The sequence below is a fragment of the Camelus bactrianus genome, chromosome 18 (genome assembly GCF_048773025.1).
Source record: "Camelus bactrianus isolate YW-2024 breed Bactrian camel chromosome 18, ASM4877302v1, whole genome shotgun sequence".
In the NCBI taxonomy this organism is placed as follows: domain Eukaryota; kingdom Metazoa; phylum Chordata; class Mammalia; order Artiodactyla; family Camelidae; genus Camelus; species Camelus bactrianus.
The window spans coordinates 32,174,496-32,189,017 of NC_133556.1; the positions used below are offsets into that span (position 1 = coordinate 32,174,496).

A 14,522-nucleotide genomic window follows, 5' to 3' on the forward strand; every position below is an offset into this window, starting at 1 on the left:
TGACAGATTAATGGGCGAGTGAATGAATGACTCTTCACTGCCAGGTAGAGTCCCCTCTGAGAGGGGAGTGGCCCAGTACCATGGACTGTCCATGGCAGGGGGTCCAGCCAGATCTGGAGCAAAGCACACAGGTCCGGGCTGAGGTCCCACAGCAAAGGGGACACACCTGCTCACCCCTCCTTCTTGTCCTGTTTACCTTTTTATAAGTAAAAGTCACCTCCCCTCAATCCTCAGAGGCCACCCTGAATCTAAGCCATGCCTCCACCTGGTCCGACCTTTCATCGCTCACCTGGATGATGGCAGAAGCCCCTCTCTGCCTTCTGCTCTCCGCTCACCAGACCAAAGGGTCTTTTTTTTTTTTTTTTCAGTTGTTGAATTTCCCAGCATTTGAGTTTTTTTTTAATGAAGTATATTTGATGTATAATGTTGTGTTAGTTTCTGGTGTACAGCATAGTGATTCAGTTGTATATATATATATTTTTTCATTATAGGTTACTACAAGATATTGAACATAGTTCCCTATGCTATACAGTAGGACTTTGTTATTTATTTTATAGACAGTAGAGTGCATCTGTTAATCACAAACTCCCAATTTATCCCTTCCCAACCCCTTTCCCTTTGGTAACCATAAGTTTGTTTTCTATGTCTATAAGTCTGCTTCTGTTTTGTGAATAAGCTCGTTTGTATCATTTCTTAAGTTTCCACATACAAGTGATGTCATATGGTATTTGTCTTTCTCTGTCTGACTTACTTCACTTAGTATGGTAATCTCTAGGTCTATCCATGTTACTGCCAATGGCATTGTTTTCTTTTTTATGGCTGAGTAGTATTCCATTGTATAATACGTATACCACATCTTCTTTATCCAGTCATCTGTCAATGGACATTTAGATTGTTTCCATGTCTTTACTATTGTAAATAATGCTGCTATGAATGTTGGGGGGCATGTATCTTTTCAAATTAGAGTTTTCTCCTGATACATGCTCAGGAGTGGGACAAAGGGTCTTCAGCTGTGGTTCTCACCCTCACTGCACAGCACAGTCATGTGGGGAACTTTTTTAAAATACCAGTGCCCAAGCCCACTTTTGAGGTTTTGATTCCTTTGGGCTCAGTTGCTAGAAGTTTGGTTATATTTTAAAGTCCCTGGATGATGCTAATGTGAAATGTGGGTTGAGAACTGTTGTCTTCAAGCCGATGCACGTCTGCATCATCTCTGGAGGTGTCCCATTGCTCCCAAATAGGAATGAGATGGGATGGGATGGGATAGAATAGAATCCCAAATCCAGCTTAATCATCAACACCTCCTACCTTGGACCATGGGCACCACCCAGTCCACCTCCTCTGCCTCCTTCTCACCTCTCTAACTTCACTTCTTACCACTCTCCCTCGACGCTCCTTCTTACTTTTCCTCAAACACATAAGCTTTTTCCCACCTCAGGACCTTTGCACTTGCTGTCACCTGCCTGGTCTGATGTTTCCCCACATGGCAGGTTTCTCATTTGAGTCTCAGCACAATGCCACCTCCTCCAAGAGGCCCTCCCTGACTATCCTTCCTAGAGTAGTGCCTCCCAGCCAGCCTCCATCTCATGACCCTGTTTTCTTCGCTATGTGAATTTCTCATACGTACTCTTGGTTCATGTATGTACCGTCTGTTTCCACGTAACGGCAGGGGTCTTGTCATCCATCCCCACTAACGTGTCCTCAGACCCCAGAACAGTTCTTGACACTTAGCAGGTGTTTAGGAAATATTTATTGAATGCATGAGATTATTTTCAACTATGTTGTCAGTTCCTTGAGTACACATGTGCTTTCTCCTGTTACTCCTTTCCATTCCTCTAGCAGGGTTTCTCACCCTGGGCGCTGTTGGCACGTGGAGTAGGAAAGCCTTTGTTGTGGGGGCGTCCTGTGCACTGTGGACGTTGAGCATACCCTCTAGATGCCAGTAGCACTCGTTCCCAGTGATGACTACCAAAATTGTGTCCAGACATCCCCAAAAGCCCCAGGTAGAGAGGGAGCAGCGAATCGCCTCAGTTGAGAACTCCTGCCCTCCAGTGTTAATCTATTGCTGGACACTCAGGGCTGAAAACAAATGTCCTTGGACCAATTTGAGATCAAGTCCAGCCTCTGACGCAGTTCTACCATATGCCCAGCAGGTGGCGGCAAAGACCACCCTCTCACTAGCACGGTTGCTCTCAACTTTGTGAAAACTTTTTTCATCTCTCTTGCCCAGCCTAGTAACTGATTTTGCAACCGTCCTCACTCACCACAGGGGGGGCTTGTGAGCAGTCCACTCAATTTGTGCTTTTCCAGCAAGACCAAAAGGGAAGCAGCAGCAATATCCTGAACCCACGAGCAGACAGGGTCGGCAGAAATGGAAAGAGTCATCTTGGAATCCGGCAGATCTGAATTTCAGTCCCAGATGTACCTTTCTCTCCCTAACCCGTCTGTGCCTCAGTTCCCTCACCTGAACCCTGCACCGCTTATCTCCATAGTCTTCGCCGACAACCATGTGTTTCATCTGCCTCCGTCTCTCCTCAATGGTGTGGCAGCTCAGAGAGCAAGGGCTTGTTCTGGCAGGGTCACTAGCATGAAACGGGCTTCCAGTGGGTGTTTGTTGAACGACTGGTTGACGGATGGGCATGTAGAGCAGTGCAGGTGCACAGCAGGGGATGACACAATGGATGTCAGCTGTGAGAATGATCATGCCGTGGGAAGGACGATGAAGTCACAGCGATGGTCATGCTCTGATGAGGAGGAGGATGTCAGAGTGAAGGTAATGAAGTCACGGTCAGGATGGTGATGTCAGAGTGAAAGTAATGACGTCGTGGTGAGGGTGATGTCAGAGTGACAATCATGGCAAGATTATAAGGATTATTCTTCTGCACTGTGAGTGCTGGTGATTCTTCCCTCTCCTGGTGAGCTTGCTGATGAGTCTGTCTTGGGCATCACAGGTTTGCCTGTCTCCCTGCCTGCTCATCGCCAGCTTGCTGATCCTTCAGCTCCTCCCTCGGAGGCCTCCTGACATCTATGAAGTGACGCATGAAGGGGACCACTGACTACCTGACTGTCCAAGAGGGGCTTTCATCTCTGGGATGACTCTGTGTTGTTTCAAAAGCAAGTCGCTGGCCACTGAGAATCATCACACCAACTGAGCCTTTTCTGCTCGAGACTCAGGACTCGACCAGGTGAGCCTGAGCCTGGCTGGGGTCAGAGAGGACACATCTGCCACCTGCTTGCTGAGAAGCCCAGATCTCCGCTGTCTTCCCTCAGGGTTTCCCACAGTGCCCTCCTGCCTGGTTACAGGTCACGTGAAGCATGGAGCCCAGTGTCTGAGATGCAGCATCCTCTACACACAGGAACCGCATCGCAGCCAGCTGGCCACGGACCTGCTCAGAAAAGCTGTGATAAAGGAGAGAGTGCTGATCTTGGAGAGAGTGCCAAGATTATGCCACTAGCTTGCCGTGTGTCTTTTCAAAATGTACCTAACCTCTCTGGTCCTCCATTTCCTTAACAAAGAGGAGGAGCTCATCCAAAGGGCAGAGGTAAGGATGAAATGAAGCCAAAGGAGGCACAGGGAGGTTGCAGTTGGTAAGTTCTGTATATTACGAAGAGGGTGTTTCTGTTTTATCGTGGATTCTGCACTCCCTCGGCCTCCTCCAGCCCACACGGACGCACACGTGCATGGACTCAGCACATACCCCGCCAGGCAGCACTGAGATGACAGCCAGGCCGAGAGCTCAGTCCACAGCAGCTCTCAGGTGGTGGCCTTTGTGCAAGAGGAGGCCACAGCCCACCTGGATGGGTCCATGAGGCCCCCAGGCCAAGCCCCTCCCTCCCATCACGACCAGGCATCCAGGCTCAGATGGCCTGGTCCTGCCTCCGTCTCAGGCTCAGCACGCGGGCTGCCACCAGGAAGGCCGCCCCAGTGAGCAACTCGGCGACGAAGCTGATCCAGCCCAGGGCCAGGGACCAGCCAAAGCGGATGTCCACCTGGTCCAGGAGGGCCTTCTCCTCCAGGAGACACAGCGCCTCCCGGAAGGCGGCAGCTGAATATGCGATGTAGATGCTGATGCCAGCGAGGGTCACTAGGGCTGCAAGGGCGACAGAGGAGAGTAGATCAAACCCCTCCCTCCCACTGCTGGTCCCTCTGCCCAGGGCACCCTCCTCCCCTCCTACCACAGTAACTCCCATCCATCCCCGCATCCCAGCGCTGGAGCTGGGCACACCCCCGTTGATTCACAGCACCGCCCAGCCCTCCCTCACTACCCCAGGCAGGGTTGCAATTTTGCATTTATTTATGAAACAAGCAAACTTAACAAATATCTGTCTGCCCCAATTGTGAGTTCTCAAAGGGCTCACCTTGGATTTGCCAGCACCCAGAACAGCACCTAGCACACAGCGAGTCTCCATCCGTGTTTAATTAAAATGCGCCATCCAGTCCCATAGGCACTGGCGCACGTGGCTATTTAAACTTAAATTAATTTAAATGAACGTCTCAGCCCCTCATTGGCACTTGCCACACATCAGGTGCTTGTAGTCTGATTCGTGACAAATTACAGAATTTCTCCATCAGGGAGAATTCTACTGGGGAGGAGCTGTTTGGAGAATGAGTCACTCAGTGAATTATAAATGCCAATACTAATAATAGCAGGTGGTTGGAGGAGATGGAGCCTCAGAGCATTCTCACCTCCAGGCATTCCTTTTATTTTTTCCCCTCCGAGTGTATGTGTCATCACTGTTCTTGTTTTTGTTTTGTTTTTGGTTTTTTTATTTTATTGAAGTAGAGTTGATTTACAATGTTGTATTAGTTTCTGGTGTTTAGCAAAGTGATTCAGTTAAATTTTTTTTTCATTATAGGTTATTACAAGATATTGAATGTAGTTCCCTGTGTTATAGAGTAGAACCTTATTTATCTACTTTATATCTAGTAGTTTGTATCTGCTAATCGCAAACTCTGCTAATCCCATAATCTGCTAATCTTAAAAAATGACCAGCCTTGTGCTGAATCCCATCTATGAAATCCAGCCATTGCCTGATTTTAATCAATCACGTGTCAGGACAGCATTTAATCAATTAAACTCAATTCAGGATGGCAGGGGCACATGAGAGAGTGAGGATCTCCTGCTAGCCCGCAGCCCTGGTGCTGAAGCTCTCACAACACAGCTTCTTTTGTGAAATAATGAAGGCAATTCTCAGAACCTGCTCTCACCCAGCTGCTTCTCTCCTGGGACCACAGACCCAGGGACCCTGGGCTGGAAAGCACTCATCGCTTCCAGCTGTGAGGTCACGGGAGGGGGGACCAAGCCCTAGAGGTGATGGTACCCTCACCCTCTTCCCTTCTGAGTGTTTGTGTGCAGCCCCTCCTGGAACCCAGGCCCTGTGCAGGGTGGGCACCTACCTCCAAAGAGGAAGAGGGTCCCCGTGAGCAGGAGGAGGAGGGAGGCTCGCAGGAGGAAACTCAGAAACCCCATCATCCCCCCAAAAACCATCAGGATCAGGCTGAGTGGCAGCAGAATCACGAACGTCCCGTGCATGGCTTAGGGGAGAGAGGAGGACAGCTGGTTACTAACATCCTTCAGTCAGTCAGCAAACATTCACTGAGTACCTCCTGTGGGCCAGCACCCAAATACTGGGGGGGAAATTAACACTACTGCTACTACTAATGCCGATAATGATAATGTTATTAATAAATAACAACAGTTATTGAGGTTCAGCCGGGCCAGGCTTTGTGCTGTGTAAGTATCATCTCACTTAATTCTCACGCACCCTGTGAGGTACTGTCACTCATTCGCTTATTCATTCAGCACATGCGTGTGGAGTGCGGGCTTTGTGCCAGGCACTGTCCCCGGCTCGGTGGATTCAGCGGCAGATCCGCCAAGACTCCTGCCCTGGTGGGGCTGACGTTCTAGTGCGTGGAGTCAGGCAGCGAACAAATAAACGACAGAGTTGAGAGACGGTGACAGACACATGAGGAGGGGAGTGAATAAAGCAGGGGAGGGGCCAGAGCAGTGGCTCCACTGAGGAAGTGACATTCGAGGCAAGACCTGAAGGAGGGGAGGGAGGCAGCCGTGCAGAAGGGAGGGGGCGAAGATTCTGAACGTCTCTCTGAATGAGATGGGGCCACCAGACAGTTTAGGGCAGAAGAATCAGAGGATTTAACTTCAGTTTCTAAAGGTCGCCCTGGTCGCTATACTGAGAGTAGACAGCAGAGGGATGTAGTGGGTTGAAAGGTGGCTCCCAAATTCATGTCCAGCAGGTACCCCTGAATGTGACCTCATTAGGGACAAGGGTCCTTGTCTTCAAGTCTCTTCCTTGGCGAGTCAAGGAAACAAGGCTGATCTCCCTCCCAGGGCTGTCGCAGCACAAAATGTGATTACAGGGGACAAGACCTGTAGTTGTCTTTCCTCCTTCCCTCCCTCCCTCCCCTCCTTCGTTCCCTCCTTTCTTAAGGAAAAATCTTGGGCAAGGACGCACAGCAGCTGGTGTGGGAACCTGGCTCGGTAAGATCTGTCCCCTGCACGGCATTGCCCCCAGACGATGGCTGAGAAATGAAATCATTTCTCATTTAGAAATTAATGAGGTTTCCTGGAGTTGGTTGGGCCCGACAGCCCTGCATGTGAGGTCCCCAGACACGCTGCCGGCTGCCTCCACGTACTCGTTCAATTAAATGTCCGGGCAAGAACTGGGGCTCCCCCTGGGAGCGTTGTAAGCTCTCCTGCTGAAATTTGGTTTAGTTTTTTGGGGGGTTTTGGTGGGTTTTCTTTTTTTTCATGTGCCTTAGTCTTTGTTATTTTTTGATTTTCAGGACTGCCGTCTGGGGACACGAATATTGATTCCGCGTTCTGCGCTACTTGGAAGTGCCCCCCATCTCCAGCCACATCTCATTCAGAAACAAATGTCTACAGGCCACGTAGGGCCTGGGGACGCTGCAGGGGACAAAGTCTCTGCCCTCATGGAGACCATAGTCCAGTCCAGGAGACAGACCTGCAGGAAACAAAGGGGATAATTCCAGACCACGTGTCACCAAGGTAATGAGCGTGATGATGCAGAAAAATGGGCTGGGTGGTGAGCAGGGGGCACTTCTATAGATGAGGTGGTGGTTTTCATTTCCTAGAGCTGACATGACAAATTACTGCCAACTAGGTGTCTTAATAGCAGCAGGAATTTATTCTGTCACAGTTCTGGAGGCCCTAAGTCCAAAATCACGGTGTCGGCAGAACCTAGAGCCTCCAGAGGCTCTAGGGGAGGATCCTTCCTCCCTTCTTCCGGCTTCTGGGCATTGCTGGCAATCCCTGGCGTTCCTTGGCTCCAGTGTCTACCTCCCTCTTCTTATGAACTTCTTTTCTGTCCTCTGTGATGCTCCTTTTCTTACAAGGATACCTGTCGTAGGATTTCAAGCCCACGAGTTAATCTTCAGTGATCTCATCTCAAGAGCCTTAACTCAATTACATCTGCAAAGACTCTTTTTCCAAGTGAGGTCCCATTCACAGGTACCAAGTGTTAGGACGTGGACATACCTTTTGGGGAGCGGTGCCTTTCAGTCCAAGACAGTAGGAGCTCAACACTTGAGAGCTAAGATTACAGAATAGAATGAATAATATTGATAATGTTGACATGTCATTGTTTCATCAAGAGCAAATGGGTACCCAGGTGCAGGAGATCTTTTTGACTCAGAAATACATTGTTGCAAGGAGAAGCAAACCAGAAAAAAGGCAAGATGTTCAAGCCAAGGAAAACTGTGAATGTTCCATTATCACATTGTTTGAAGAACAGCTCAATGGGAAAACCAGGCTTCCAGAATGCTTACGAGGTCTGGACGCCCCGGGGTGGGTGAGTGAAGTAATAGTTCTGCTCTTAAAGAGAACAGAGATGTGTCATTCTCCAGAAACATCAGAAGCGCTGGCAAAAGAAGAAAGTCTCGGGAACTTTTTCCCAAAGGTTGAAATGTCATTATCTTTCAGTGTGACTTTGAGACTCCAGGAGATGCTCAGAGCTATTCAGTCCTATTACGCCTGGTAAGGAAGTGGATTTTTCTTTTTCAATTTTTGTAAAATTTGGAGTCTGTTGTCACCAGAACATGGCTTCCTTGAGGATGGGGGCTGCATCTTAGTTATTTCATGATCTCCAAGGTGCGATGTTGCGATATGGAAAAGAGCCGGACTCTACAAAGACCTGGCTTCAAATCCTGACTCCATCTCTTACCAGGCAAACAACATTATCTCTTAAAAGCCCATTTCCTCACCTGTCAGTTGGACCATGGGCTCTGATTTGCCAAGCTGTCATGAGTACTGAATGTGAGAATAATTTTTCCTTTCTTGTCCTCAAATACCTGAGGCTCCACCAGGTAGGAGTTTTTAATTCCCATTTCACAGATGAGAAAACTGAGGTTCAGGGTACTTACGTCAGTTGCTCAAGATTGATGAGCTGTGAGGTGTCAGAGCTGGAAGAGAACCACTGACAAAGCTGACAAAGTTTAGGGGTGCTTAACCCAGCCTAGAAGTTAGGAAGGGCTGGGGGAGATCTCAGCTAAGACCTGGAGGTAAGATGAGGGCTGAGAGGTGGAGGACAGTGTTCCCAAAAGAGGAGAGGGGGGGTGTACCAGGACCCCAATGCAGAAGGTATCAGGAAGCACGCCTGTATCTCTTGCCCCTGGAGAGATGAGCAGGGGTCACACGTAGTTCCATGATCCACGCTGAGGAGAAATCCAGCTTTTAGGCCTGGGGCTTGTTGCATAGCAAGATGGACCTGATAACAGTCTTCTTACAAAAAAAATAAAACACTGAAGGAGGCAGTGTGGGAGAATGGGACTCAGAATGCAAGAAACAGGCTAGGAACTTTTCCTCTGGACTGCCACGGCCTCTGATCTTAGCACACTCACGTTCTACTGAAATTACACTCAGTATAGCATCACTCCAAAAGAGTAGAAACTGCCTGAGTCCAAATCCCAAATCCAGCAGTTACTGTGCGAACCTTGTTAAGTTACCTAACCTCTCTGTGCTTTGGTTTCCTCGTTTGAAAAGTAAGGAGGATCATGGAACTGTTTTGAAGATTAAATGGGTTGAAACATGTAAAGAGCGAAGGACAGGGTCCGGCACACAGCACCTGTTCTCTAAGCACTGACTCAGTTTACTGCCCTTCAACCACTCCGTTGAAAGTTTTCCCCACCACCTTTTATCACGTGCCTGTTGTATTCTCTTTGTGACACTTACTACTAGTTGAAGCCATTTTTTGCTTATTTAGTCATTGGTCCATGTGTTGATTATCTGCCTCCTGCACTAGACACTAAGTTCTATGTGGCAGGGACCCCACCAGTCTCACCACGATCTGTCCCTGGCAGCTAGCCCGGTGCCAGGAGTGAAATAAGTATGTGCCAAGTACACAAACAAATGTGATTAGCTCTGTTTTACAGATGAGAAGCCTGAGGCTCAGGGAGGCAATATGACTTAGAGAAGGAGGAGACCACAACTGGAGAACTTTAGGTAGTACCATGCTGGGTGCTCTGCTTATATGATCTCATTTCATCTCAAAACAGCCCATTTATGGAAGCAGGTGACTGGCCAGAAGTCCCACGGCTGGTGAGAAGTGGGCCCTTATCTATGATGAGGCTGACCCACCCACCCCACCCCCCCGGACACGTGCTACAAGAGGCACTTGACTCAGCCTGGCCAATCAGCACATTGCATCCCCTTGGCCACAGTGATTGGTTCAGACCTGGGAATGTGATCCAGTCTGGCCCAGTGAGAGACCTGCCTGGAGGTTTTGCAGAATTATTGGGCAACAGGCTCGTTCTGCTTGGTTGCCAAGACCGGAGGAGATTTGGCTGAATGCAGAACCCAGACAGAAGCAAAGCCCAGAAAGGAGAGGAAGGAAGTTGAGTTTAGTTCTCTGGATCCCAGCAGGCTCGAGCTTTTCAGTTAGTGGACCAGCAATTCCTTTTCTGGTTAAAACGAGTATAATTTGAGTTTCTGTCACTTGCCACCAAGACACTCCTGGCTGATACAGCTAGTCTGGTTGGTTCTAGACTATGGCTCTTTTATCTAAACTGTGCTGAATTTGATGACCATTCCCCGCCCCTCAGCAAAATTAATTCCAGTCCCTAGCCAAGGAACCAAACCTATGACATCCCCAGAGCTAATCAGGAAGACAAAATATCCAAGCAAGGTAAGATTTTTATTGGGTACTAAAGTCAGCTGCCTGCGTGGGTTTTCTTAGAAGGAGAATCAATGGGTTTTCCTATACCCCACCCCCCAGCAAAGCTTTGTCTAGGACGCTGACTCGCAGAACGTGCTGCTTGTCAACTGGCCTCTCTCTTCTCTGGGCTCTGCAGCAGGTTCTAAAAGGAATGAAACATCTTCATATAATAAAAGAACTTGGACAACATTCTAAACTCTTCCTGGGGATAGAGATTCTGGGGGAAAGTTCTCTCCAGGGGTGATTTGCAGCAAGCACGCAGTCTGAAGGGGCAGCCTCCTGTCTGTCATGGACGATACAATGGTAATAATAGCAGCTAACACTTATGACACGCAGGGGCCAGACACTGTGTGAGGCTCTTTAAATACGCTCTCCCATTTCACCCTCGCAGTAACGTTATGAAGGGAGATGACAGTTACCTTCATTTTGCCCATGAGGGAACTGAGGCTTAGAGAGGTACAGGAATTTGCCCAGGGCCACACATCTAGTTGGTGGTGAAGCTGGGGGTTAGACCTGGATCCAAGGAGTGAACAGACGAACAGACTGTGAATGTGAGTTTTGCCTGTTTCTCAAAATCCTGCAGCACACAGGGTTGGTGCATTACCAAGTTTCACAAAGAGTCCAGACCAGTGCCAACTGTAGTTAACCATCCAATTCACCCTAGACTGAATGCCAGCACCCAGCCCAGCCAGGGGCCAGCACACCATAGCTGTAATGACATCTAAGAGAAGCTGGAAGGAATGGTAAAGAGGACTAGTGTTTATTGAGCACTTACTACATATCTAGCACTTTTATATCAAATTATTCCTTCATAAGACAGAGAGATCCCACGACAACCAGGTACTAGATGAGGTCCTGGGTAAGGTCAAGTTTTTCATCCAGCTAGCTTGTGGACTCTTGACCACACCCCCTCCTGGTTCTATGTCTCATTCTGATAGATGTGGAAGGGGAGGGTATTGCCCAGTAGAGTGTATGCCTAGCATGCACAAGGTCCTGGGTTCGATCCCCAGTGCCTCCAATAAAAATAAATAAACCTAATTACCTCCCTTCCACACCCCAAATAATAATAATAAATAAATTTAAAAACTGACAGATGTGGAAACTGAGGCTCAGAGATTAAGATGCCTACCCCAGGATCACAGAGGGTCCTGGTAAGGGTCTGAGCTGGGATTTGACCCCCATCTCCCTCACTTCATGGACAGAAATTCTTGATTATTCCTGAAGCAGTGCTCTGAGAACACCCAAAGTTCCTCCTGGTGCAGCCTGGGGCTGAGGACAGAGTCTGTGAGGCCGCTTCCTTTCCTCGACCCCCTCAGGTTCCAGGCGTCTGGGGGACATCTCCCTCAGTGGAACTTTACACAGAGGTGTGCTGGAGCTAGACTGTATCAGAGTCAATTGTTACATTTTCAGGCATTTAGGGAGTCAGTTGACATCATGTTGCCAGCTTGAAATTGACCACAATAGGAATATATACACCACAGAAATTGGCAAGTGCCACAAATCAAGACTCTCCCCTCCTCCAGAGAGCCAGTTGTTTAATATTTCCCAACATACCACTGGACTTTAGAGAAACGGTCTGGTTCATTCATTTACTCATTCAATCAACAAATACGGACTGAGTTCCACCTCTAAATAATAGAGTTTGCATTCACTCTCACACCTGCTCAGCAAACCTTGGCTCGTGGACCCCTCTGCCAGGCTCTATGATAAATACTGGGAATCCAGCAGTGGCAATATGGATATGGTCTCTGCCTTCATGGAGTTCATGGTCTAACGAAAGAGTCAGACTTTAACTCTAAAAATGTCACACAACCTGTACCATGAGTAGGAGCTAACCAAGTCAAGTTGGAACAATGGGAACAGGAAGACTCCAGGTGGTGGGAATAACATGTGCAAAGTCCCTGTGGTGGGAAGAAACTTGGCACGTTCCAGGAACTGGCCCAAGGCCAGCATGGTTGGTGAGGAAGGAGCAAAGGGGAGAGTGGAGTTGGAAAGGGATCCTGGAAGCTTTTTTGGGCCATGCTGGGGTCTTGTCTTTATTCTTACGAGTCACATGCCCAAGCCTCAGTAAGTCTATCAAAAACTGCCCACACTTTTCAAGGTCTGTGGAACTCAGTCCTCATTTCCTCATCAGGTTCTTTCTATGGTACCTCTCTGGGCCTCAATTTCCTCAATGGAAAAACAAAGATTAAAATGGAGATGACAATAACTTTGTAGGGAGTCTATGAGGATTAAATGAAAACACAGATGGAAAGTGTTCAGTTTTGTATCTGGCCGGCTGCAAGCCTCAGTGATTTCAACTATTACTTTTCTATCCCTCCTTCTTCCAGTGTTTATTCAGCCTGTTTGCTTTCTCACATTCAGTCCTCACGCCTTTACTGAGTTCCAAGCACTGTGCCAGGCACTGGGAAATCAGCCATGAACAACAGGCACAGAGCCCCTGAGGAGAGGGGGCTATTCTCTGCCTTCTGGTTGCCTCCCTTGAAGCAGTCAACAAATATTTACTACATCCCTGCTACTGCCAAGCGCTTGTCCTCAACATTGAGGATGCAGAGAAGGCCGACAGGGGCTGTGCCTTCTGGTCTGTGGGATAAGACCTATCTGTTCAACAGTCACCTCCTCGGCTGGTTCAGGTGTCTCCTCGGCCTCCCAGCCACGCTCCCTCGTGCTGCTTGTCACTCTAAAATATTACTGCGCGCATCCACCTCGGTCTCGCCAGCTCATCTGCCAGCCCCTTGAGCGCATGGCCTGGGGCTTCATAACCTGCTCGGTGCCTGACCCGCAGAAAGCCTGCAATCAACGTTTGTCGAATGAATCCCCAACCACACAACGTTACAGGTGGAGCAAGAGGGCCGCGCCCCATGCCCCTAACCCCATTTCCCACCCGCCGGTGTCAGAAGCTGCCCCGGCAGCTCCCGCCGCCGTGCCCCGGCCTGCTCTTTGGAGAAAAGCTCCCAAAACTGGTGTCCAGCCCCGGATTCTTCCTCATCCCACCCTCCCGGGACTCACTGAGAAGTTGTCGGCTCGAGTCGCTGACGGTCACGTTCTCCTGCCAGAAGGGGTTCATCAGCGGCGCGCACGGGCTCTGGACTGGATGGGACAGAGGAATCGGTTGGCGGGGGCCCCGGAGTCCGGACCCCGGCCCGCGGCTTCGCCCTCACCCGCCCTGGATGGTCCACGCCGGAGGGCGGGCGCGGAGGAGCTAGAGCCCCTCTCGGAAGGGCGACGGCAGCCCCAGCCCTCTGCCCACCTTCCTCTCCCGCCGCACACACCGAGTTTTGCGCTCTGGGGCTTGGGGGAGGGGGGCGCGCCAAGCAACAGGTTCCAGGCCAGCCGTGCGCCACGCGAGGGTCGTTGGCCGCCAGCGCCTCGGGTCCCTGGGTGCATCCTTACCCCGGCAGGTCCGCCAGAGACCGGAGTGCGAGCTCAGAGGTTCGAGCTGGCTGCTGTTGGCGGCCCCTGCCGGGTCCTGCACCCCGGGGCTGCTCCTCTCCAGCCGCTCGGTGTCAATGATGTACCAGAAGTCCGTGCCGATGGCGGCTGCCAGGAGCGCGAAGCTCAGCGCCCCGGTCAGCGCCGCCGCGCCGGCCAGCGCGCCCAGGTGCACCCGCATCGCCGAGCCGGAACCCAACCCAGCACCGCCCCCGGTGCCTGCGAGCTTCGAGTCGGAACCCCGGCCTCTGGACCGCGATCCCTCCCTTCGACCCTGGCTCCGCCCCTCAGCCCCTCACCTGCGCGCTAGGACCTGCAAGGACTCCTCCCTCAGACCCCATCCCAGCCTGAACGCTACCTCAGCCCTCCACTCCCAGCCCAAGCGCACCCTCTCACGCCCGCTCCTCACTTTCCCCCAGCCCCTTCTCCCTCCTGTCCCTCCCCTCACTCTCCACGAACCCCCGGCTGTTCCCTACTTTGCTGGGCCTCTGCCTTTCCTCTCCAGCCCTCTCTCTCCCGACACCATGATCTCAGTTTCCCTCTTACCGCCCGATGCTCCAGGAGTCCCCTCCGCCGCCCTTCCCGCGGCTCCCGGCACAGCAAACCATGCGCCCCCTCCTCCGTTGCGCACAGCGCCGGGCTCCCCACTGGCCGAGTTCGAAAGACTGGGTGGTGTGGGGAAGGGAGGGCGGCCTTCTCACAAATTGGGGGAGTAAGAAGGACAGACAGGATGGACATAACAGTCCCCCTAAGGATTGGAGGTAATCCTCAATAGCCTCTCCCTCCAGCTTCAATCACCCTTCCTCCAAAATCCACCTTCAATTGATTTTTCTAGGCTGGCTACAGAGGGAAAAGACAGATTTGGTTTCTATAAAAGCTTTTTTAAAGCAATGGGCTAG

The 14,522-nt window shown here is 50.4% G+C and overlaps 1 protein-coding gene across 1 annotated transcript; it reads right to left on the reverse strand.

The window, feature by feature from the left end:
• Positions 1-1,771: 1,771 nt before the first annotated feature.
• On the reverse strand, positions 1,772-14,005 carry TMEM114 (transmembrane protein 114). The gene is made up of 4 exons (XM_074345430.1): positions 13,585-14,005; positions 13,201-13,281; positions 5,399-5,536; positions 1,772-4,091 (listed from the first exon to the last, which is right to left on the reverse strand). The coding sequence occupies exons 1-4, from the start codon at positions 13,802-13,804 to the stop codon at positions 3,859-3,861; spliced, it is 672 nt and encodes a 223-aa protein (XP_074201531.1). The 5' UTR covers positions 13,805-14,005; the 3' UTR covers positions 1,772-3,858.
• Positions 14,006-14,522: the final 517 nt, after the last annotated feature.